Consider the following 26905-nt stretch of genomic DNA (forward strand, 5'->3'; position numbering starts at 1 on the left):
CTCCCATTAATCAATGAAAATTTCAATAGATTTTCAAGATGTCTGTGGATAGCCTTTTATCGCATCCTTGCCTAGTTTGAACTGGCCATTGTACTCGAGGTACCTTTCAATTAAGGACTTTACTAACGTCTTCCAACTGATAAGGGCGATTGTCAATTTTTGCTTACATATCAATTTATATAATATACCACGTGATTTGTTTTAGGCTTGAGCACGATATATAAACAAGCACCGCCGCCCAAAACTTCAAGAGGCCAAAAGCCGACAGTGATAGAAGAACGAATTCAAGGATAATATCGTGTGCCTCAAATTGTATTTTTACTGTGACATAACAGTGACTGCGAACTACTATTCCGTCAAGGATTTTCGACGTTTCGAATCGGTCGATTCCAACGTGGAAGATGGCACCTCGTGCCATTGCTGTACGGGTCGCCTGCTTAGCATTGCTCTGCAGTGCCGCCCTGGTCGATGCGAGGTAAGGCTTTTGAACCCATCTTAATATCATAAACCAATACTTTCCTATCGTTGAACAAATTCCTTTTCCAGATTGGGATTTCATAATTATTATCATATTATGTTCATTAATATTTTAGCAACGAACTGTTTTAGAGTCGGATGGTGATACTTCAGCATCCCTCTTATTATTAAAATCAAACTTAACGTTTGATGTGTGAACATATTATGAATTAGTTCAAATATTATTTCCATTTAAATGATAAGTCCGTAAATACGTAAATAAAAAGCATTGTGAAAAAATTCGAATGTGCGTGTAAATATTAAAGAAGATAAAAAAAAGCATAGAAAGCGGTGATTTTTTAAAATAATTTTATGGAATTATATCCGCGTTCTATATACGCCAGCTGTTAATGTCTATGTAGTGAATGATTAGTGAATTTCCCTTTCGTTCAGATATCTTTGTTTTGTAGATGAGGAACGGTTTTATTCGAATTTATACCACTTTTTATAACAAGACTTTTAGCTTGCGAAGTTTATCATTAATGTAAAATTTTAAATATAACGATTATTTTAATTATGGACTGAAAATGAACTAAAACTGGGCATGTTTATCTCAGAACAAATTACCAGTACACCCAATTTAGATACCGAAACGTTGTATATATACTTATATCAAAAATATCAAAATGATACGTATTTAAAAAGAAATACCTTCAACCGAAATCTATAACAAAATGTGCATTAAATGGATATGCATTTTTGTAGTAAGCGGATATAAATATTGATTGAGAAAATAGAACAATTCAGAAAACTATTTAAATTATTAAATATAATGTAATATTGTATGTATTGGCATAGAAAGCGGTTCAGTTATCATTAGCAGATGTTTCATATTAGTTATCACCCTGTTAATTCTGTGAATGCCGTAATGCATGCACATGTAAAAGCTAGCTCGGAAGAAAGAGTCCAGCTCTTACTATTTAAACCTGCATTATTTATAAATTAGCTGGTTTGGTGTACATTTAAGAAAATCAAGTAAATTACGATAAATAAAACAGAAAATGTTACTGGAAGGTTTTGTGCAGAATATCAGGCTCGGCATTACTGAAACTTTATCATTGCAATCATATTAATCTTACGTTGCATCGTTTATGCTACACATTACTCGACAGTAACATGGTCTTTATTCATATGTCCATGGGGTAAAATGTCTATTGACCATAGGTTCACACAGTATTTTTATTAGTTATTGTGATTGTAATTATATTATTGCTTGGTTACAGATCGGCCAGAAAACGAAGAGCAGTGGGTAAGTAGTGATTACATATAACTTGATTTGACGTGTATCACTGATACATTATATTTCTTATTATTTACTATAAAAAAAATGTACACATACGTACACGTTTTGGCTGGTGCTAAATTGAAATCAATAGCGCAGCACTTTAATGCATCTAAAACTATTGAATGGTATTTTGCCTTCTGATTAAGGTAGTGAAAAGACAACATTGCATTACAAGACACTTGCATGACAATCTTCTTGTTCCGTTAATTGAACCGCGTCTTGCGAAAACGGGTCCTACTTAACATGCGGCCAGCGTAGCTCCAGATCAGACCGCACAATCGCTGTGCGATTGCATAGGCTGGTCTGGAGCTACGTTGACCACATATGGCATAATACCCGTTTTAGCATTACGCGGGTCATATAACATGTTTTACTCAAGATCTCGTAGCTGCTGTTCAAGATGAATTTCGTCATGATCAGTAAAATAAGAAGAACAATATCATTTTTGTGAATGTCCGTTTTATCTTAACACTTTATTTTCAAACACAATGCAGATTTATTTGTGTCAAAACAAATCCAACTTTTGTTAAACAAACAAACACACACAATCTATGATAATACTGTTATTGCATACATTTCAACAGTAAAAATGTATTGGGTGCATCAATATTTGAATCGTGTGTATTTTATTAAATGTTTCCCATCATATATATTTAATAACTATAGTGAAAGAATTTGAAATGTTATTACTCAGTAACAATATTACTTTGATTTCAAGATAAGGATGTCTGTTTTCTCCCTTTCAGATTCCAACCTGATCGATCAACCCGGCGCTTCAGGTGATTATACTTATCTACAACAGCCGTTTATGCTTTGAGTTTGATATCAGTTTTTTAACAGTAATTTCTTTTCTTGCCAGTGAAATCTTATGGAATTAATTGCCGTTCGACGAGGTATCTTTAATGAACGCCCGCTACTGAACATTTATAGAAAGTTAGTCAAACGTCACGTAAAATACAGAATTTAGCCACATTTACCACAAGAATTGCTACAAAATCATATTTCTCACCTAAGTTTTTTTATATTATACTATCTAATTAATGTTTTATAAATATAAATGTACAAATATTATATCCATATAAATGTTTCCATGAATATATTAGTCATTGTTTCGTTTTTCCTAATATTATCATACAAAGCGCGTGTTTTTCTACGCATGTGACGCTCAAACGGCTGTATCAATCCAATGGCGTGAGTTTTGTTTCCAGATAAGAACCTGTGCAAACCCCTGAGGGCTCCCGCCCACGGCACGATAGCATGCGGAGCTGGCTTCCCTTTCTAGTAAGTGTCCATCCTCGAACTGTCACGATAAAACTTAGTTGCTCCCCCTCTAGACGGTAGTTGTAAATTGCCCGCCCACGCTGCCATTACAACAAAGCATGTCACAGCATGAATTGTTCCATTACGCAATACATGCAGGTCGAAGAGTAGATTCGTATAACAATGCATCGCGATGTTAATAAAATATGAAATGCATATAAACATAAATAAAATTATCCTGTTATCAATATACGAGTAGCTTCTTCATAGAGAATAATAGGTTAGTGTTGATTATAGATCAGGTTTATCATGCGAGGCTTAGAAAACAAAAAGCACGAGCCTTGGCGAGTGCTTTATCGTTTTCGTGCCGAGCATGATAAACCTGATCTATGATCAACATTAATATATTATTCTATTTATCCCACTTTTTATTTTGTAAACCTTTTTGTTTAAACAAAATTAGTTTGACTGGATAATTTCGCTAGATTTATGACGTTATTTCGTCGAAATATTGACGTCATTTTCTGCTGTTGATTATAGATGATATTTAATCAACGGGGCTTTAAAGTGATATTATGGGCATCTAACAGTATAAAGGTGTCTATCGCAACCGTTGTTTATTTTTGGTGTTTTCACTTCATATACACTTATATTTGTTAATGCAGAATCAACATACTAAAAAAATATCTCGGAAAGAGAAAAATAATGCATTTGAATATCAACCGTACTTTCGTTTGATAACTGATCACGCATGTACAATGTGAACCTAAATTTAGTTTAAGTGCAGATTCGTTTATACGACACAAAAACACCATTTTATTTTACGGATCATTTCGGCTTACAGGACAGGGTGGGTCACGTAAAATATATAATATAAAATATTTTTTTATAAACAACTGGTAGCAAGATGAGTTGCAGATAATTGGTCAGTAATCACATTTTAACTAACTCTTTTGACCTGTTAATTCTTTTCAGCTCAATTCCACTGTGAAAAATGCCCATAATATCACTTTAATCAACCGAATTCGCTGTAAAAGTGGGATAAATATTTTTCTAAAACGAGTACGAATTTTCAAATGAATGCAACCAGACGAACGATTGAGACCCATTATTTCCCTCCTCTGTATTTGTTTAAAATCTTCACCAACGGTTCATATTGTATGCGAATCATGAGAAATGTATAAATAATCCATGGATAGTTTGATTGTACATGTTTCCTTTTGCCACTTGTAGTTCGTGCACAGCTAGTTGTAACACCGGCTATCGCTTCCCGGGCGGCCTGACGTCTGACAAGCGGGAATGCGACCAGATGTTCGGGGAATGGTTCGATCCCCCGGGCATGGACATACCTGACTGTGAACGTACGTAATAATTATAATCATGTGCGCTGTCTTTGTATTTTAAGAAAACCACGAGGAAAATTATTTTTGCACATTTCGCAAGAACGTAATTTTCAAATGATATTGGGTGGTAAAATATAGGCGTTTTTTTACTTTCAGCCGTTTGCAACCCACCGTGTGCAAACGGAGGCACGTGCCTACTTCCGGACACATGCACATGCGCAAACGGGTTCATGGGAGCGCAATGTCAATATCGTAAGTACCAAATGCTTTTCTTGAATGCAACTATATCCACAAGTGTAAATATGTAGCGTTTACAAACATATGTTTTAATTTACTGGATAATGTATCCGTTGTGTGTTTGACAATATTGATTGTCTTCGATTTCGGGTTTTGTAATCGTTGTTAACCTTTACCCGAAGTGAGACATATAGTGATCCCCTCGGCCGACCGGCCGTTCTTTTAAAATGTCGAACAGTTTTAAATGACGCTTTAATATCACAAAAGAGAGATTTAAGAGAGATCTTAGCGTACCATACGCCTGTCTTATATTATAAAAGAGTTATAAATTAACATTAATATTATTGTGCGGATCATTACTCAATAAGACGACATTTTGAATACAAACAAATATTGACGGAGCAGGTTGAAAGATAATTTTCGGAAGGGAACCATCGGGTGCATTTTGGCAGTTACCGTGACAACATAGTTTTTTGTAAATCTTCGATTTCTTACTTAATTATGTAAGAAAAATTCTGAATTGAACTTAAGATTATCATAATATTTCTCAGCGGCCAGTAACTGCGCCAACCCGCCCAATCCCAGGAACGGCTTGGTCACATGTCAGAACGATACTTCCGGTGCGCGCTGTACCGTCACGTGCAACACAGGGTTTAAACCCCTATGGGCTATCACTCCCACGTTCAAGTGCAGCCCAGACGGCACGTGGGCCCCGCTTCTCGAAGAGATCCCTGACTGTGTATCTGGTAAGTGGATAGATCGTATACGATTATATTATCAATGTACATCAATTTAGGACAATCAAATCAAAGAAACAGACTGCATACACGACGTTTGGCTTGCTTTTGAAGAAAACTACAAATGCAACGTATGATGTATGGTTTCATTGTGTTTTGTTTGTTATTATTATGGACGTAATCCTCGTTTGGGAAACTTTAAATTATTTAATATTTTATTAATTTAATTTTTTTAATGTGTTTTGCTTGTAATGTCGATCATGAAGATATTGTAACATGTGTTTTCTATAATTGTCTTAAATCCTCTCAGCAAACCTAACTGTCACTACCTACTATTCCGTAGAGTCGACTCCCATCAACACAACGCACGTGAGCTCGACGCATCCTAGTACCGGAAGTGCCCGCTGTACGGCCTGGGGTCAGGATCACTATCGAACCTTCGATAACAAGGTAAGTGGGAGAATGACCGAAGTCATATTGTAGATGAAAAATGTTGACGATAAGTTTGTACTTTTCAAATGATTTATCAATTTTATATGGAGTGTAATACGTACTGATAAGTTCACTGAAATTATATGTTTGGATTAGTTGAGTGTAATTACAATATTTTATAATTAATATTAATAACATAAATTTTGATTGAACATGTAACATTAGACTATAACTATGTATATATTGCGATTTGAAAAATCTATCTAGTTTGCATCTTTTAATGGAACGAAGCTACCATAAATGCTTCAGGAAAAGTGAATTAAGCAAATTTAGTTGCTTTCAATGGGAATTTAGTTTCTAAAATAAAATAATACTGTTTTCGTTTAATAGCTGCGTGAAATACGAAATGCAATGTGGAAATAAAAAAACGAAAATATCTGATGACAAATCTAGAACCCTGTCTGTGTAATGGAGCCGCATGTATATAACACACCACGTGCATGTTTGCCAGGTGTACCACTACAAGGGGTCGTGCCAGTACGTGCTGGTCAAGGACGCGGTCGCAAATACCTTCAACATTTACGTTATCAACGACAAGAACTGCCAGCCGGGACACAGGTACGCAAAGAACGCCTCCCTAATTAGCACTTCCGGTTGTTATAAGTAGCTATATGTAAACGGGATTACATAAAATTACTATAATAGTACATGAACTTACAACTTAAACAACTTAGTGACATTATATTAAAACTTTCTTGAATTAGCTCGGTTATTGCTCATAAAAACTTAGCGATATAATTAAAAAATAGCGAATTCTTTGTTTTTGGGGGTAATTTTGCATTCGTGAAAAGACCCAAACATTATCAATAAAACTGCTGTTGTTGTTTTACGAGATAATTCAATTTAATGTCTAGGTGCAAACGAGAACTCGACATCTTCGTCGGTAACGACCAGATCTCCCTGAGGCGCGGCGCAAACGGACCGGTAGTGACGTACAACGGCGCCCCGGTGGCTGTCCCAAGCAACAAGGGCGGAATTATCTTCGAGGAGATCTCCCAATACATGATCGTCCGCAGCAGCATCGGTTTTCAGATCCGCTGGGACGGTTACGAGATGATCTTTATAACTCTCACTGATGATCTACGAAAGAAAACAAAGGTATGAGTCAAAGCAGACGACACATGTGTTAATAGATAGTATCCTCCTTATATGTAAATGAAATAGATGTATCGGATCTTATTTGCCTTTAAACGGCGAGATTGTGATAATTCGTGTACCCATTCAAAATAAAGGACTAAATATTACAATTTATAAACAGCTTACGTGAGTAAAAGTTGGAAACCCAATTATACTTCGAATCCACCAACTACGCAGAAAACAAGATTGTCTATATTCCAATTCATTCGTATTTATCGAGCATTGTATTTCAGATAAAATGCGTTTTCGGGAAGAAAAATTCAATTACATGTGAGAGAGAGAAAAACATCTTATCAAATAGAATAGCTTATTGATACCCAGTTCCTTTCTTTCACAGGGCCTCTGCGGCACCTATGACGGGGACCAGTCGAACGACTTCACTACCGATACCGGGGCAGTGGTTACTGAGGAACAAAGCTTCGTCTCCACGTGGAAACGCTCCTTCGCCGGAGGTAACAGATTTCTTCTTACTGCGGAAAATACATTTATTTGTTCATCTGGTAGTACATTTAAGTTTATTACAGTTCTCGGAATGCTCATCACTAAGTTCTTAAAGACATATAAACTGCATATGTTATCTTATGTAATCTTATGCTAGCATGCCATAGCCACTGAGTATATTGATAGCCTTACACATTATCTTCAAGCGCGATAAATTGCATTTTAAATTGTATTTATTAACATTGCGTGTCGGATAAAATTACTTTACACTAAAAATATTTCTAGTATGTGAATTTATGTCATTTCAAATAGCATGACAAATGGAACAATGCCTGTGATCCAGAATCAGAATGGTCATTTATAATGTCTGAAGCTCGAATGTAAAACACATACGTTATTGCAATCATTTGAAATATTTCAATATTCCAAACTCTCTTTCGCAGAGACGTGTGCGGACGTCGCTCAAACCGGATGTAGCGCTGCGGCACCCGCTGTTGTTGCCACTGCTACAAGCACATGCGAGGCACTCAATGGCGCGGAGTTCCAGATATGTCATCATGTAAGTCCGACTGCACATATATGTATATATATATGCATATATTTTCGAAAAGTTTGCTTTCCGATACAATCGCACTCTGTTTACAAACAACAAACTTCGGTAATACTTTTGAAGCTCATAATATTATAAGCTATCGACCCGAATTCAATAACAATTGGTATTTTTGTAGAAAATCTGGTAAGTCTGTGTACAATAACATCCATTTGTTCAATAAGACACATACGTTCACACAAACAAAAAACGTCATTATAGTCAGGACAACCAAGTAAAGGACGCGTCAATAGAGACGGAACAAAAGTGCACACAACATTATTGATAACATACATAAACACCATTATTGTCACGTTATTTAGGCCGTCCCGCCTGAGGATTATATCCGCGCGTGCAAGGAGGATTGCTGCGCCGCTTCCGGTCATGACTGCCTGTGCAGCTCCCTTGAGGCGTACTCCAGAGCATGCCTCGAGCACAACATCAACATCGACTGGAGGTCACCGCAGAGATGCCGTAAGTACATGACAACCGTGTATCAGCGTTACTGTTTCATACCACGCGCTTTTTTTACTTTCGACGAATAATACGATTGCATAAAACAACGCAGACATTATGCGCTTTTTTTGTTAACTTTTAAGTTTTCATTTATTGTGAAAAAAAAACACGTTAGAATTATAAAAAAAAAATATTTTCGGGTCTCTCTTCCAATATTCAGCAGTGCGCAGTTCAAAATCCGCAATTTTTACCGTTCAAACGGTTGACATTATTTCTGAATGCAACAATAACGCCAATCACATGCCGAGATATAGATGTGTTTCAAACTTGTTACTCGTTCACCTCACCTTGTCCTACACATAATTGCACCACACAGGAAACCAGATGGAGAGCTTTCCTATTTCTTGTCTTCCTGTTCAAGAAATTATATAATGCCTCATCACAGCAAATAAACTATCACAAATCCCCTTTCTATGTAATTAAAACATATTTTCCGCACCTATTGTCGACAGCGGCCCAGTGCCCCGGAAACCAGATCCACAAGGAGTGCGGCAGCATGTGTCAGAAGACGTGCCAGTCGCACGCTGCCACCTGCGAGGACAACTCGTGCATCGACGGCTGTTTCTGCCCCGACGGTAAGGTGCTCCACAACAATATGTGCGTCCAGCAGTCCGAATGTCCGTGCGTCCTGAACGGCAGGGAGTACCAGAGAGGGGCAGAGGTTCCCAAAGAATGCAACAAATGGTAGGTATTTGTAGTACATAATTTAGAAACGTCCGCTAGTCATGTTCGAAAAATGCATCTACCTGTACATTTTAACATTGTACTATAAGCTAGCCTTGGGTATCTGTACCGAGTTTCGACATATATTTTATTTTGTAATTGTTGTTAAAAAAGCAACGTGCATTAGATTGGACGTGTTCGCAAATATGTTGATTTTCTGAAATATTAAATTAAAAAGGTAGAAACTTGGAACACAGTGAAACAGCTGAATGGAAAATATTAATAGACTAAATTCATTCATTTGAAAAAGACAACTGAGCGAAATTATTTAGAGACATATGGCTATACATTTACAACGTGTTTGAACCTATATATGCGCTATCCGGTCTGTGATCGATATAAAACGTGTATATAACAGCATACACGACAATATTATCGTGAACTTGTCAGATCGTCAAAGCGTGGTATGAACAGGTACCTTAAAAGTTCAAATAATGTAATCTTTTTTTAGTTTATAGAGGACGTATCTGTAAACACCAGTTAATATAATTATTGAAAACAATCATTTTGTTATACAAAAACTAACGTCTCCACTTTCTCTCCTAGCACGTGCGATAGCGGCGCCTGGCAGTGCACAAACAAACGCTGCGAGGCCACGTGCTCAGCCATAGGTGACCCCCACTACATGACATTTGACGGCACGCGCTTCGACTTTATGGGTCAGTGCTCCTACTACATGATCTACGACAAGACCTTCGACGTCATCACGGACAACATAAAGTGCGGCCATGGTAAGGGCAAACCTTTGTTGTTTTTGTTTTTTATTATCTTATTCAAGGTTTTAAAAAAGGGTGGGCATACGCTTTGATGTAAGCGGCAATTTATTTTTCCCATTTTTCTAATATTAACTTCCTGTTAGTGTATATATTTATACATATGTAGACATATATATGCACCTTCGGCGTAAAAACTATGACACGATTACATTCAATTCAGTATCATTTCAGTTCATCTTTAGTGATTGTGTATTATCAGATATGTGTTTACTAACACTTAATTTATGTAGCTTTGGTATAATGTGGAGATAACTAAAAGAAGATAATAATAAGGAAGAAGCTCTAGTTTTCTCTCCTCCGTATTACACATTGGTATCGTAAACGCGCTGCATAAGTATATGGGTCGTGTTCTGTGAAAACTGGACATATCGCATGTGCGTAAAGTGTCGTCTCAGATTAGCCTATGCAGTCCGCACAGGCTAATCAGGGACGACACTTTCCGCCTAAATTTGATTTTTGCTAAGAGACTTCATTTTAACAAAAAATGCACAGACTGCGGACTGCACAGGCTAATCTGGGACGACACTTTACGCACATGCATTATGCCCAGTTTTCTCAGAACGCGACTCATATTGTAACCATGAATGAATGCACGATTGTTGATACGGTTATTTACGGTTATTTATGTTGCGCGCAGTGACCGCTCATTGATACCGCATTTCCACTGTATTCGTCCGCAGGTGAAGCGTCTTGTACCAAGAGTGTTTCGATCGACATCGGCGGACACCATATAAAGATGGACCACAACCATCAGCTCTTCGTCGACGGCGTAGAAATCACGTCACTTCCGTAAGATCATGTTTCAATAGTTACAATACATTTTCACGCAGCATGTTCAATGTTCACCGCTGGTGGAAATGGACCTTTCTGCATTTTATATCAGTATGAGGACTTGATGTTGTGAAATATTGAATGTAGGGAAAAATTCAAAGCATTCTTCAATAGCAAATTATATAGAAATATTGGTTTTAATTTTGTCAAATTATAACTTTACAAATACCACCAAAAAAAAAAAAAAGATTTGCAGTCACGCTGACTTTTGATATTTTTTTATTTCATTACTGTCCCGCTCCGTGCATGTATAATTTAAAAATATCCAACAGTTATGGTTAGTTTTCTTAGGTTTCCTGTTGTAATTGTTACGACTATATTTAACTGTGTTGCTTTTCACGTTATTTTTAGGTTTCAAAACGAGGCCATCAAGATATTCATGGTGTCATCTCTGTTCATGAAGGCGGAACTATCCAATGGGATCACAATTCTTTGGGACGGACGTACACGAGCCTACGTGACCGCTCCACCGGAGTTCATCAACAAAACAATGGGTACGGCCAATCTGGAGTTTTTTTATCAACTAAAATGGTTTGGTTATATTACAGGACTCTGTCGTAACAAACTCGTTCGACACATGTTAGTTCGACACATGTTAGCAAAAAAATAGAGCTATATGATGAATATTTTAAAAACTAAATATAGAGAACGATTACAAAGGTGTTTATTGAAATATTTAAATGTATTTATCATAGTGGTTGGATCATAAGAAATGACACATCCTCAAATCTGTTTACTGACAGCCATTAGCAGCAACACATGAAACTGTATTTGAAAGGCTGATCATTCGAAACGTATACACGCTCAGTCTGAGTGTTACTCATGATTTCACGACCAATTTATCATTAAAATTTTAACGTTTGTGTTAAGTATTGCATGCTATATATTATATCGCCGTATATTGGCCACTGAATTAGAGTTACATTTACATAAAGTATAAAATAAACAATGTGTCAAGGATTGAGATTGTTATCTATTATTCAGCTATGACAATGTTTTTTTTTAGAAAAGTTGTCTCGTGTAAGCATTGCCTGTGAGAGTGTTATTGGACGTTTCGGCAAGCAGAAATGTAATATAACTTTAATGTATCATGTTTTGATATTTTTGTAAAACAAATCTGTCCGCTCTACAGGCTTGTGCGGTACCTACGACTTCAACCAGAAGAACGACTTCAAGACGAAGGAAGGCGACATAGAGACAACACCGAACGCGTTCGGTAACCGCTGGAAGACCATTCCCACGTGCAAGGACGCCGGGCCCGTCGTCAACCCGTGCGACGAGAACGTCAACCGGAGGAACCAGTCCGCCTACTACTGCGAATACCTGAAGAGCGACGTGTTCCGAAGTAGGCATAAGTGGCTTCTTTTGTTTTCATTCGAACGTTGTAAGCTTGTCAAGTACGTCATTCGTCCGGGTTAAAACGAGTGTTTTTGGAATATCCAAGTCTGCAGTTCACCCAGCTTTCTTTTAATATGTGTTTTGAATTTCTGGTTAGATACCTAGAAGTCAACAAGCCTGATATGTGGAAAGCATTAAGGTAGTAAAGACAAACCCATCGTCACAACACAGTCTTGTAATAATCCATTTATTGTTGGCCTCTTAACAAGAAAACAAACAAAACATTTGCTTGGAAACAACGATTTCACGCGCATGAATAGATCGTTTGACGTACTTGTGACGTTTACTTGTATAAACGTCTAAAAGGGTTTTCCTCTTTCTCTTCTGTATTTAATACCAAAAACATCCCAGTATTTCAGGCAGCTAATCTATAGTTAAGGTATACATATAAACTGATTTACAGAAAATTTGTATACACATATACGTGTCATTTTATTTCCCCATCAATACATACATGTATAATATATCGATAAAAAAGCATATCGCATTTGAACAAAAGCGGATTACACAGAAGACTTTTTGAGCACACGAATGTACATTTATGTTAATTCAATTACGTTAACGTCAACGTATCTTGCAGGCTGCGCTGACGTCGTCGATGTGGAGTCGTTCTACCACGACTGCATGTTTGACGTGTGCGCGTGCACAGAGAACCTCAAGGACTGCCTGTGTCCGATCCTCGGAGAGTACGCTGCTCAGTGCGGTGCCGCGGGCATCGAGATCAAGTGGAGGAACGAGATCGCCGAGTGCCGTTAGTTTGCCTTAGTTATTTTCATTTACATTTTTGTAACCTATTTATGTAAGCTCGATTGCGTCGAACTCCCAAAAGTTATTCAAACGCTACCCTATTTCCTGAGTATAACCAGTCTTTGTGTCTTTGGTATCAAATTGTATGCATCTTGAATTTGAACGAAGACTCGGTGGAGCGTCCTCTGCACTTTTGTCAAAATTTTTAAATTCTTGTGTTGTAATTTGACCTCGACTCATACATGTTTGTTAACCTTTCTTATGTAATGGCTTTCAGTTTGGTATTTCCGTCTTTTATTGACGCACTTATAAGAACTTGTTGACATGTTCCAAATATTTGTTGCATATGTTTTCAACGAAGTTTTTTCTGTTATATATAGTGGATAGCTGTTGTATTGCTTTATCTCTCGCTAAACCGCGCACTAATATATATTTTCGACGATGTTCGTTATGAATTGCGCACACAACATAACATAACTAAACTCAATAGATGAAAATAATAACATTATTGATCGTACTCAGATCTACCTTGCAATGGCGGTCAAGAGTACCAGGTCTGTCCAAACGAGTGCACGCGCACTTGCTCCAATCTCGCCAACGACAAGACCTGCGTCCAGTCGTCTGTATGCGCGGAGGGCTGCGGCTGCCCGGTCAACCAGACTCTTGACAACGGCAACTGCATCCCGATCTCCCAGTGTCCATGCGTATTCGACGGACAGGAGTTTGCCGCCGGTGTGAAGTCCGAACGTGGGGACCAGATTTGGTAAGTAACGTCACCCGTCCCATTTCGTTTGGTCAGTATGCCATTGTATCGCTTTAAGCGTTGTTGATGGTCATTTATGTTAGCGGATTTTCGAACGGGCTCACTCATAAAATATTATATTCTCACTTTTCAGCGTGTGCCTGAACGCTCAGTGGGCATGTGCGCAAAAGTCCGGAACTGTACACATCCAGAACACCGTTGAAGCCTGCTCTAACAACTCCGTGTACACCACCTGCGTGCCCGAGTGCCCCATGACCTGTGAGAACATGCGCGACCCTAAAGCAACCTCGTGCAACTCTACCGTCTGCCGCGAAGGATGCGTTTGTCAACCCGGTTATGTCCGCGAAGGTACGAACCTCGTTAAAAGCCATATTTTCACAGTGATCACACAGTTCACAGTATTTATTTTCTGAAATAAATGTTTATAAAACGGTGCAAAATTACACCGTGAGAAACAAAATAAAACTACAATATAAACAAAAAATGTTGTAAAGTAATTACAAGTACCGCCTTAATAATGCATAATTACCATGGCAAATTCTTAAAACAAACGTAAATGTAAAACATTTATAAAACAAAAGTATGTCCTAATTCGGAGTATATTTGTTTTTGACATTAATATTATTGACGTGTTGTTTACTTTTGATTAGGATTTGATCGAAAATGGAGATGACTAATCCGTTTTAATTAAGGTAGCGCACCTCTAATGATTTCCCGCGTTTTCTTCGAAGGTTGAAGAGCCTACTATTAGGTGCCGTAGCCTAGTGGTTAAGGCGATAGACTAGAAATCTTTTGGGATATTCCCGCGCAGGTTCGAATCCTGCCGACGACGTATACTTTTTTGCGACGCGTTTTATTTATTTTCTAACGTAATTTGATTTTATATGGCATATAAGCTATATTTATTGTTAAATATGTTGCAATTTTTATGCACATTCTTCATTTATTAAAATTAAAACAACGTTATGGCGAAATTGGGTGATTTACTGTTGAAAATACGAACCATGCATGTTGCATTTTTATTTTTATTTCAAAAAGTAAACGGTAAATCTGTCTATTTCTTGGTATTTTTGCTGTATATAGTGTTTCTATAAAAACTAAGTTTAAAATATGACTTAAATGATACTATTTTGAATTTTATGACACTTTGTTTTTAACCGACCCAATTTTTACTTGGCTGAAATCACTTACATTTCATGGCGCTCTTCCATAGATAAAAATTTGTAAAAAATAAATGTCTGTAAAAGAATACTTATTTCATCTTGTTTAAACTTTAAACACCTTTACAGCATCTGTACACACCAACTGCATGCCCATATTTGGAAATTTGAATGAATTATGGAACTTTTATATACCCCAGGGGTGAAAATAAACTGGACAAAAGCCGAGCGTGGGGGTGGTTTTGAAAAAATCGGTATATTTTTTTAAAAAGCATGGAAAGCCTACCTACAAATTTGCATGTAGTTCAGTGAAATGATGCTGATTAAGAAAATAATTAATTAGATTATATTTGGATATGTGCCCATTAGAGGTGCGCTACCTTAAATACGCCTCCGTTCGGTTGCAGGTAAGGAGTGCGTGCTGAAGAGTGACTGCCCATGTAAGCATGGAGGCATCTCTTACAAGGAAGGCGAGACATTCAGTATGGACTGCAACGAGTGGTAAGTAGGAGTCTATTAGCCTCGCTCTGGGAAATCGAGGCTTAATGCATGTGCGTAGAGCCAACATATTTAACGCTCGGTTCAATCTAGTAGCCTGCAGAGAGCTATACACAACTTCAAATGGGAAGCAAAGTGACGAATTTAAAGAATAATCATTTTGTTTGTTGAAAAAGAACATTGTTTGCTTCCGTTAATATCTATATAATATGTTTAAATCATGATAAGGTTGTTTTTTAAAAGACTAAGTGTAAACTAATGGACTATGTTAACGTATTGCTATTCTTTGTAAAACGGTGTGCTGTATCGACCATTACCAGGCCAATGCAATTCTTTATTAAGCATTCACACATGAGCGGAGCAAACACGCTGAGTGACCGTTCCGGAATCTATAATAATAGTAGAGTATGGTAAATTTATGGGCTTTAAGTTTATGGGCTTTAAGTGTACACCAGCGTCCCTTCACAAGCGCCCTTCTCTCAATCACAGCACGTGTCGAAGCATGTTGTGGGTGTGCGAGCAAAAGGAGTGCCCGGCCGTCTGCAGCGCCTATGGAGACTCGCACTACACGACATTCGACGGCAAGTCATACGAGTTCCAGGGAACCTGCGACTACGTGTTTGCCAAATCTACCGCCACCAGCCCCATAAAGTTCGAAATCACCACTGAGAATCTCCCGTGCGGCACCACCGGTGTCACGTGCACGCGCTCCATCTCGTTTAGCATCGGAGAACAGGGCACGTACCCATTCCGGTGTTATTTAATTTGTTTAATTTTATATCAGGTATTATTTTACAGTTGTTAGTTAAAGGCCAAAATGGTATATGTTAAATTTGTTTGAGATAATACGTGTAATAAAGGATAATATCAAATGAATTCAATATCATTTGAGGGTGGGTTATTGCAATATGTCAATGTTTGTGTGAAACCCAAAATGAGTAAGCATAAATAAAACGAGAATTCAGTTTTAATAAAATAAAAAAATACCAAATATTTTAGTATTGAAATGTTGTATTGCCATTGGAAGCTTTTGCAGCTCCATCATTGTTTGATTTAAACAAAAATGCATAGTTTAATGTTTGTTTATTTAATTTAGTAGTGACATATATGAACTATATGCGGGATAGAATTGATATTATACTGTTTTGTTGTGTGCGTTGTTTGTTTTCGTCGATGCAAATTTTCAAACCCTATGACCTCATTATTTGGTGTTATTTTGTCATGCAGGTACCCCTAATTTCTACCGGATTCAGCTGGTGAAGGGTAAGCCCGTAGTCCCCGAGCCTGGTTCCCCGTTTAACGTGCAGGAGGTAGGCAACTTCATCATCATCACCACGCCCCAGGGCATCACTCTCGAGTGGGACAAGGGCACGCAACTCTACCTGAAACTGAGTACCGAACATAAGGGACAGGTACTAGAGTAGAGTTTTCCTCTTCAGTTTATCAAGGGCATTTATCTGCTTGTTTTAAACACTAAAAAATACATAGTTGGGCATAAACATGCTACATGAACATGCAAATTTCTCAGAAAAATATTTCGTCTGAGGTAGATTCTTGTTACCACGGAAAGATATACCTGATCATTTATATATTGTATATTATAATGGATCTAATATGATTTTCATTTTTTATACTTGTAACATAATTCTCCTTTTTTATTACCAGTGAACGATAAGGTTTCATTGGCCACTGTGCACTGGTGTATTTGTACAAAAACTAATAATAATAACAATAATAATAACAATAATAACAACAACAATAATAATAATAATAATAATAATAATGATAGTAATAATATAATAATAATAATAAATCTTCGTCGAAAACCCGAACAGTTGGGGAAAATTTGACCTACTTTGGTTCAAAATTAAAATGTTTTCCCCTGTAAGGTCACAGAGGCAGGTCAGCACATAAGTTAATCGTGAAGACGCACCGAAGACCTGTACATAAACTCTGAAATTCACATACGTGTATCATAGGAACCGTCTTAAAAATACATCGTGTGGCATAATTCATATTTGATGTAAAAGAACCTTTGCATAATAATAATACCGTAATAATACTGTAAAGTTTATCTATTACTATATTATAATACGTGTGCAAAATCCACTTACTATATTCATGTATTTTGTGTTCACATCATTTTGATAAACAGTAGAAACTATAAAGTTTATGTGTAATTAAAGTAAAATCTGTTCGATGATACCGGCACGTTAAAAATGCTTAACACAGTTACTTTAAATTTAAATTTAATTAAGTTCAGATAAATATACAAATGTATCTCCTTGTAACCATTTATATATTCGTCAGTTAATGAGCACACTAACGATGCACGTCTATTGTCTTAAGCTGCAAATGGATTAGTAAAATCAACTTGTCAAAAATATCTGATACTGGTATTACAGCCTCCAGGCTTTAATTATTAATTGTATTACTGGGTAGTTTGTCCATTACAAAAATGGAATAAGCGTTTTGATCGCAGTGAATCTCATCCTGATAGTTAAAATAAAGATAAAGACGATGATACAGATCACGATTATGATGAGGTTAAAGTTCATCAATCGGTGTAATGGTTATGGTTTCTGTCATGCGATCAAAAGCTCGTGAGTGCGATCAGTTCTAGGAAATGGACTTTAACATGTTGTCATAATCATTTTTATTTTGTCATGATAGAGTTTAAATAAGTCTGAAATAATTATACACTGTGCTTACTTGATGTCAGTCATTACTCTGACTTCACACGCTCCGTTTTCATTGTCAGGTTGTCGGCCTATGCGGCAACTTCAACGGGAACCAGAAGGACGATTTCACGACACCCCAGGGCGGTCCCCCGGCCACCCGACCCACCGCATTCGCCGACAGCTGGAAGGTAGGGGCTTGAGCGTGTGTTCACAAAGTTCATAAGGAAAAATTTAAAAACAGTTGCGCTCATAGGAAAATTTAAATGCTTTTTGGTTAATTAAGAAATCCAATATTTTGTTCTTACAAAAGAATACAATATTAAACATTGTTGTAATACAAACTTGTTTAACCCTTTCCCCCATTAGATGCAAAGTGTAAATGGCTTTTGCAAACAGCATAAAACCAGGACAGTTTTAAAACTTGAATTTAGTGAGCAAGGTCTTTAATTAAATTTAACTTTCTATGTGACTACAAATGTGTCGAGATACGCATCTATTGGGTAAAGGGTTAAAACATGTTCATATAAAAATGGCAAAGTTAGACATCGCCTAAGACTTACATTTTTTTAGATATTTCCTAAGTTTTAACCTAAGGAGCTTTGTGAATACGGGCTCTATGCGTGTTTTAAAGATGCTCTAGTTAAAGTTAAAAAAACACAAAAACATTTGTGTCGTGTTCCGAGAAAACTGGGCATAAAACATGTGTGTAAAGCGTCATCCCAGATTAGCATGTGCAGTCCGCACATGTTAATTAGAGACGACACTTTCCGCCTAAATTGGATTTTTGCTAAGAAGAGACTTTAAACTAAAAAATGTCATAAAAGCGGAAAGTGTCTTCCAAGATTAGCCTGTGCGGAGCTTTCTCAGAACACGACTCATTTAATGAAACAAATGTATACCGTAATTTAATGACTGTATATTGGTGTATCGATTCGTTGTAAGGAATATAACAGCAATCGTTTGTCAATGTCAGCATTTATGAAACTAAAAATCCAACAAACCTCTTTCTTAATTTACCAGTGCATTTCTGTCAATCATGCGCTAGTTTCAATCACGTTCAGACAATATGAGTTCGTCATGGTCATTTTTGTAACACAATATTCACTTGTATTGTTCTTTGGTCACGTGACAGGTGCACGCGCACTGCGGCAACTCCAAGGAAATTACGGACACGTGTTCCACAAACACTGAGCGCCGCGCATGGTCCCAGCAGCAGTGTGGCATCATCGCCAGCCGACTGTTCGAGCCCTGCCATCGTGTGGTCGCCTACCAACCTTACGTTGACAGGTTAGTTGTCACTGTGAAATTCTCCAAGTTCGCGAGTTCGATTCGAAGTTTATAAGGCAGAATGGGATATTCGAATTCTTTCTGATCTGGCCTATTTAACAAAATTTACTAAAGTTCAAAATTTTTGAATATATAAATATATTAAATAGGGCTATGTTTTTTGGCTATGTATATGCGTGATGAGTTTCTAAAACCCAAACGAGTATAGCTAATAAGCCCCCTCCATCAGCAGTTGTGGCTAGACTGTCCCGCTCTCGCGCTCAGGCAATACCATAAGTTCAGTCCATCGCGTGCGCAAAGAACTTTGGTGTATAATGAGTATATGTGCACCGTGTTTTACGACATTCAACTATCAAAAATCAAAATATAATTATATCGCATGTGTGTTTTGTTTGACACAGTCTACAGTCACAGTCCGGATTGTTTATCAAATCGCATTACCAGTCTAACAGAGGGGGTTGATATTAATCAGTTTCTAAAAGGGTAATATATGTCCTGTTTGCAGGTGCGTGTTTGACGCATGCGCGTGTGACACCGGTGGGGACTGCGAGTGTATGTGTACCGCCGTGGCGGCGTACGCTCACGTGTGCGCGATGAACGGCATCAGTGTCAAGTGGAGGACAGAGGATATGTGCCGTAAGTGACTAGCTTTTATAAGTAAAGAATACGAGTTACGTATGTATTTATATTTGCATAATATATTACTAATGGGCAGAAACTAATTTGTTAATAGTTCTGTAGAAATCCGACAAATGTTACAGTTCAATGTACAATCCTAAACAGATCTGTAATATTTCAACGTTTTTGAAATGATAATGTTAATTCCAGCGATCATGTGCGAGAACTGCATGACCTACAACCCGTGCATTTCGATCTGCCCCAAGAAAACGTGCGACAACCGACTGGTATATGACAGCCTTATCAAGGACTGCGGAAAAGAAACTTGCGTCGAGGGATGTGACATCGAGCCCTGCCCGACAGGTACGCTGCGTGTCGCGTTGTGTTATGGGATTGTCTGGTGTTTTGTTTTGTTTTAGCAGGTAACTTGATAATGTCATATTATTTTGTAAGGGTTGTCCACCTGGTTACCTTGGATAGTATTCTTGTTGGACTCCTGCCCGGCACAGAAACTGTGATGTTATAAGTGAAGTCATAGCCTTGTTGTTTAAGTTATAGCTATCGTGTTAGATAAGACGTCATCTAAATTTTATTGACATGCCTTTTTAAAAGAAGTATTAAATTATGTTATTGATTAAAAGTTTGACATATGCCTCGCAAAATTGTATGCGATTTCACGTGTATAAAAGAAAACCAGCAACAATGCTCGGCACACAAACATGATACAGTGAAAACGCATTCAATACGAAGCCGCAAGGCTTCAGTTCTATTTATACACCACAGTAATGGTGGACTACATATGGTATTTAATCAAATTATCGTGTTGTTTAATAGATTTTGTATCTAACTGACACAATTGCAGGCCAGCTTTACGAGAGCAACAAGGCTCCTTTCAAGTGCATACCGGAAGCGTTCTGTAACACCACGTGTCTCACCATTAACGGGAAGGAGTACAAGGAAGGAGAGCGAATCACAGACGCCACCGTGTGCCGCATGGAATGCGAAGTCTGGTGAGTAACGTTCTATTTGTTTTGAGTCATTGATTTTCCATATGAACATCTACGCACGAGGATGATGGTATATGTCATATAAAACAGAAATATAATACATAACTTTTATTAGGATGGAATAATATGGAAACAGTCTTACCTTTTGCCAATATTATGTAGGTTTTTAAAAGCGTGCATAATGTACATGTGTATCTTATAAACTTTCTCAGAAATGAATAAAGTTATTTTCTTGAATATTTGTCCACATAACGTGTTTTGTTTTTTCCGCTTTTCAGTTACTGTGACAACAACCAGATCAAGCGGACGGGCGTGTGCTCGAGCACTACGTCACCCGTTGTCTCATCGACCACGCCCTACATCACCACCACCACCCCCTTGCCCACCCTGCCCCCGCAGTGTGTGCAGAATGGCCCCACTGCTTGGATGAGCGTTTCGGCGCCAACCCCATTCAACCAAGGCGACATCGAATCCATTTCCGATCTGCGCGCCAAGTATACGTTCTGCGACGCCAGCCAGATGACAGCGATCGAATGTCGGGTCGTCGGGACACAAACGTCGTCGGCCGCCGCCGGGCAGCGGGTTTTCTGTGACCTGCGGAACGGGCTGAAGTGTTACCATAGCAACCAGGCCGCCGGCGAACAGTGCCTTAACTACGAGGTCCGGGTCACGTGCAATTGCGGTAAGTGAGACGCCGGTATGAGGTCGCCGTGAAATGTGGTGGACTTTTGTTCTTTTCCTGATGAACATTGCCTGCTTACGGATAATGTTATTGTGTTTTAATGAGTTTTTTCTTCTTCATAGCTTGAAGTTTTACTAAGACGGTCGATACTCGCGAATTTTAACAGGTCCAATCAAGTGTTTAAAATACATGTATTCAATAAGAATTGTCGTTATGATTATAGTCTTCAATGTTTTCGTCAATAGAACTAAACATGTACAAAATCCCATATTGTTAATTTCGCATCGACCCTCTTGGTATCATATTTGTGCATCGGGAAGTGGTTGGATTTTACGCACAAGTGTTAAATTATATTTGTTTTTAACACGCTATTACTTTTATCGGATCTTTGGAATAATTTATTTATTCAATTACTTAGTTAGATGACATTTATTTTTTTAAGCTCTCTTCACAATTGTTTTATAATTTAATGACTTTCCGAAATTGTTATAGCAGTAACGAAGTGTATCGCTTCCATTAACAATCGGTATTTAATTAAAATATGGTCTTACATTTTACTGTAATTTGATACTATTACAACTAATAACCACAATAATTAATTTTGCAAACTATTGGCATATGCTCAAAAGATAACTTGTCAAAAGATAACAGTCTGCGTTTACAGTGACATTTTTGTGCATTGCTTATTAAGTTTTACCATTAGTTCCTATTTTAAAAATTGTATTTTTTTATAATTTCCTTCTATCCTCACTTGACACCGATGCTTAGTGCTTATTCAACCCATTTTATATACTATTTTGGTACTGTTTAATACTTTTATTTTTAAATCTGCTTTTTTATATACATTTGATACTTTTGATAACTTTGATACACTTTTGTACTTTTTTATTTTATATTGGACTATGTTAAAGGAATTTTCCGATTGTATCATAGCGATTTTTTGTAAAAAAAATTAATACATCATTTTTTATATTATAAAATGAACTTGTATAAACAATACTATTATATTTATATTAATTATTGGCTTGAAATTATTTTTACCGTAAACCAAAATTTATTCTTTGAATGACATGCATACGTGTCTTAAAATATAAACAAACATTAAGACGCTTAAAACAAAAAAGAAAATTCCTGTCACACCCTTACTAATATGGATTCAGTTTTTTGTCTTTTATTCGTAGTTGCTTAGTTGGTACCTGTTAAATAAAGCTTCTAACTGCACACGAGTTTCCTGTGTTTCGTGTCCCCCCTATGCCTGGGTGAACCTTCTTTGTTTTTTGCTTATAAAATTTGCAGCTTACTTCTTACGTAACGTTCTTATGTTGACGTCAAACAAGATGTTTACTACGCCTTCATTTCTATATTAATTAGCTCTATAAATTGTTTAAGCACTTCATTAAACAGTAGTATTGTAGCGATGAAAACAAGATGAGAAACCATTATAAGAAAAAAATACTACCAATATGTAACTGAACAGAAATAATGTAACAACAAACATGTTTATTTGCATTGCTTTGCCTATCACCCAAATGTTGATTGGTTAATGCAAACCACGTGGTACAAAAGGGTTCCCCCAGGGGCAGGGCGTGGCATGGAGCATACGCTTGGTAGTTGTGAGAAAAAAGACATGATTAAGCATATATTGTATGAAAATAATTCACTTTATTTTGCATGTATTTGGGGTTTTTTTTAAGGGACGTGGGTCATCTTAATTATGACCGACATAACTTTTATAAGGGTATCTAGCAGAAATCTAATTCAAAACAATATTCATTTATAATATCATACATACACGTTAAAGTGTTGCTTAAAAGCATTCTTAACTATGAAGAAAGAGGAAAATCGCCGAGTAATTTATTCTGGTTCCCTGTATTTTCAGGATTACCAATTACCACAACTATAGCTCCAAACATGCTCCCTGGGGGGTCTCCCACGCCTCGACCACGCCTTGACAACTGGGGCACGCCCACCTTGACGTCAACCCTGATCCCCCCGCCCATGACGACGACCCCACATGGCCCAGTGGCGATGCTTAGATGCAAAGAGCCCGGATGGTCCAACTGGATGAATAGCGCGCAACCGTCTGCGTCAACATCAGGAAACGACGTCGAATTCCTACCGGATCTCATGAAAGCTTATGAAGTCTGCAAGGTGGATCAGGTCGCATATATCCAGTGTCGGCGGGTGTCCGACAGGATCAGCTGGGATCAGGCGGCTGATTCCCGGACAGTCTGCAGCACGAAGGCGGGGTTCGCCTGCTATGGGTCCCTCCAACAAGGCGGCATATGCGAGGACTACGAAATCAGAGTGTACTGTCAGTGTTTGGCGAGCGGTACGTTTTAGCTTAAATATGTGTCGATCGTTTAAGACGAATTTATTCTTAGGAATCACATTCAGAATTTAACTTCATACACGTTTATAGTCAATAAGACAAATACTCGTTTTTTACTCACAAAGGGTCCTCAAGCCTATATCTCTTGACACGCCCATACATGTTTATGTGTACGTAAACTCTGAGTTATGGTTCTTTACCATAGCTTGTTCAACTAACATTAATAGAGACATGCAAATATACATCAAGTGTAATACTTTTGTTTCTAAACTCATCTTGCTCGTAACAATCCAATTTATGCAAACTGATGTATTGTTAATGGCACCTGGATAAGCGCTTGGGTTAATCGTTTTTTTACTAGACATTTAAAGCGATACTTACACTAAAACTAACAATAGCACTTAGTGTTTTACACGAGAATATATATAAAACCGATGTCTTTCTTCGTAAACAATGGGATTACTAAGTCAGTAAACGCAATTGTACGCGTAATGTAATAGCTCTTTACCCGTAAGCTGTTGCTCACTTTCTTAACCCTTTGCATGCTGTGAAATTTGTCGGCTGCAAAAATGTCGTCTGCTGAATTTCTAAAATTAGCATTTTCTTCGATTTTTTTTTCAAAGAATACTATAAGAATAACAAACAGTTTGGATCCTGATGAGACGCCACATTCTGTGGCGTCTCATCTGGATCCAAACTGTTTGCAAAGGCCTTCAAAATTCGGTTCCAGCACTGAAAAAGTTAACACGAACATATGTTAACAGAGTTATCGTACTTCATTTTTTAATCGTTGAAAGGAATTACGGTTCTTTACACGAAAAGGGTTGTCATTCTTATTTTATAATGGATATACTGGATAAACATAAAGAAATTCTTTATCTGCAAAGTGTTGACAAGGATAACAATTTTTAAACTAAAATATACAAAAGGAGCTATCGTTCTTCCTTTAAAATTATTTATAAGAGTTATAGTTCGTCGAACGAAAATAAACCAGCACATTATCGTTCTTTACATTCTAACGGACATGACAGTTTAAACTTATGGGACATATTACTAATATATACTTCCAAAATAGGTTTAAATTATTGAACATCACAGTGTTTCTCTTTAACAGACAGAACAAGTATTATTGTACTTACGTTTAATATGCGGCTAGTGTAGCTCTACGTCAGCCTATGCCATAAGAACCATTTTCCATCTCACGTGTCAAACATAACTATTATTTCAGAACCATAAAAGAAACATCACTTGATTCCAGTACCACGTTGTACGGTACCACTTAGATCTTAGAAATGACAATAGATGATTATGAAAATCAGTGTTTACCTCGATGAATTCCATCGATGGAACAGTCCACACGACTAAAATTAAAATAAATTACAGTATATTGCTAAGGTTTAGACAGAATTAGTCATTGCATTTACTCCCTTGTCAATAAAATCATGTCCAGTTTGGCGCGTTTATACTATCCGCTGATTTGATTCGATGACGTCGCAGAAAAGGCCATGCTCCGCTGACCTTTCAATAACAAATCGAATGGTTGTCTCCATAAGTCTGAGATACTTTTCAGGGTGCAGAATCAACGGGGTTTCATTGGTTAACACACGGGCTGGACAGAATGTAAACACAACGTTAAGAACTTCAATTTTGCAAATATCTCAAGTTATTGAACTATATTTGCAAAAATCTTTAGCGCATAAAAGACAGTTTTTCTTGCAGTTTGTGCCGATACCTTAAGGTATACGAATCGAACCTTGAATACGTCTGAAATCGTTGACAAAATTTCACGTTGCGTAAAGCAAACCGTGTACAATCAATGCAGTAGATACCGAATTTTTTAACAAGAACACAGGCTTATAAAATAAAGAAATTCCGATGTATTTCACATTGCCATCTGTATTTTATGCACTTGTTGAAATTCTTGAGAAAAATCATTTAAAAAGTTATTTTAAATAAAGCACAACTTACCGTCGTGTATACATCCATTAAAGTTGAAAGGTGGAACCCCATAAAGTCACTTGATCCTGCACCCTGTCTTTGTTCACACGGTAAGGATAAAAGCCAACTTCGTATACTTCTATAGATACGTGAATGTGATTGTTGGGCACCATACCTGAACACACGTCCAAGACACCACCAAAAATGGAAAGCTTTCATGCACAACTAAATGCCTTAAAATTACAGCTATATTTCAAAATTCGCCCGAACTTTCGTGAGTCTTGTAAGAAAACTAGGTGGGAGTGTTGAGACACACTTCGTGTCTTTACATTGTGCAACCTAAGGCGCGGAAAGACCTCATAAACTTCATTATTTATGGTTTGATGAAAAAAAAAACGGACACTCACATTAACACCATCTTGTATGTTAAGGGTTCAGAATTGTGCAGCGACAAAATATATTATTTGATTTCAATGCGATAGTTTGTAACTAAATCATAACAATGTAGACGTTCATTCTACTGAGGCATTTTGTGTATATACCTTTAAAAATTGTTTTTAAACATTTTCTGTTGAATTAACACATAAGACGGAAACTTCTGTACAAGACGGTATAACACTTATGACGTTTACATATAGGACGTGCTAGATGCACAAACTATGAAACATAATTTTTAAACCTTTCACAATAAACCTGACACTGATAGATTGCTTGTATAAAAGCAAATATTCTTTTTTTTGTTCAATTAGTAAATATTGCATAACCTACAAAATGCATTGATCATGTTAATTATGTAGATCATATTTAATCTTAAACCTATGGTGTGGAGTTGCGTTGGGAACACTTCTATTAACTGTGAAACGTTAACACACACAAATATAATTATGCCATGTCATATCTACTTATAAACC

The 26905-nt window shown here is 37.2% G+C and overlaps 1 protein-coding gene across 42 annotated transcripts in view; it reads left to right on the forward strand.

The window, feature by feature from the left end:
* The first annotated feature begins 262 nt into the window (after positions 1 to 262).
* LOC127856485 (mucin-5AC-like) overlaps positions 263 to 26905 on the forward strand; it is an 81358-nt gene continuing 54715 nt past the window's right edge. For all 42 annotated transcript variants that reach the window (XM_052392701.1, XM_052392703.1, XM_052392724.1 and 39 more), the window contains exons 1-31: positions 263 to 475; positions 1740 to 1765; positions 2548 to 2580; positions 3010 to 3082; positions 4295 to 4422; positions 4561 to 4656; positions 5193 to 5387; positions 5722 to 5828; positions 6322 to 6428; positions 6725 to 6968; positions 7345 to 7459; positions 7892 to 8007; positions 8361 to 8511; positions 9006 to 9237; positions 9823 to 10007; positions 10733 to 10841; positions 11235 to 11377; positions 12016 to 12228; positions 12862 to 13032; positions 13551 to 13791; positions 13925 to 14139; positions 15359 to 15452; positions 15939 to 16186; positions 16677 to 16861; positions 18211 to 18318; positions 19263 to 19417; positions 19923 to 20053; positions 20246 to 20398; positions 20898 to 21045; positions 21321 to 21724; positions 23604 to 24056. In XM_052392701.1, coding sequence (XP_052248661.1) covers positions 402 to 475; positions 1740 to 1765; positions 2548 to 2580; positions 3010 to 3082; positions 4295 to 4422; positions 4561 to 4656; positions 5193 to 5387; positions 5722 to 5828; positions 6322 to 6428; positions 6725 to 6968; positions 7345 to 7459; positions 7892 to 8007; positions 8361 to 8511; positions 9006 to 9237; positions 9823 to 10007; positions 10733 to 10841; positions 11235 to 11377; positions 12016 to 12228; positions 12862 to 13032; positions 13551 to 13791; positions 13925 to 14139; positions 15359 to 15452; positions 15939 to 16186; positions 16677 to 16861; positions 18211 to 18318; positions 19263 to 19417; positions 19923 to 20053; positions 20246 to 20398; positions 20898 to 21045; positions 21321 to 21724; positions 23604 to 24056 — 5053 coding nt within the window. In that variant the 5' untranslated portion in view covers positions 263 to 401. The remainder of the gene's footprint in view (positions 476 to 1739; positions 1766 to 2547; positions 2581 to 3009; positions 3083 to 4294; positions 4423 to 4560; positions 4657 to 5192; positions 5388 to 5721; positions 5829 to 6321; positions 6429 to 6724; positions 6969 to 7344; positions 7460 to 7891; positions 8008 to 8360; positions 8512 to 9005; positions 9238 to 9822; positions 10008 to 10732; positions 10842 to 11234; positions 11378 to 12015; positions 12229 to 12861; positions 13033 to 13550; positions 13792 to 13924; positions 14140 to 15358; positions 15453 to 15938; positions 16187 to 16676; positions 16862 to 18210; positions 18319 to 19262; positions 19418 to 19922; positions 20054 to 20245; positions 20399 to 20897; positions 21046 to 21320; positions 21725 to 23603; positions 24057 to 26905) is intronic.

This window comes from Dreissena polymorpha, chromosome 13 (assembly GCF_020536995.1).
Source record: "Dreissena polymorpha isolate Duluth1 chromosome 13, UMN_Dpol_1.0, whole genome shotgun sequence".
Classification (NCBI taxonomy): domain Eukaryota; kingdom Metazoa; phylum Mollusca; class Bivalvia; order Myida; family Dreissenidae; genus Dreissena; species Dreissena polymorpha.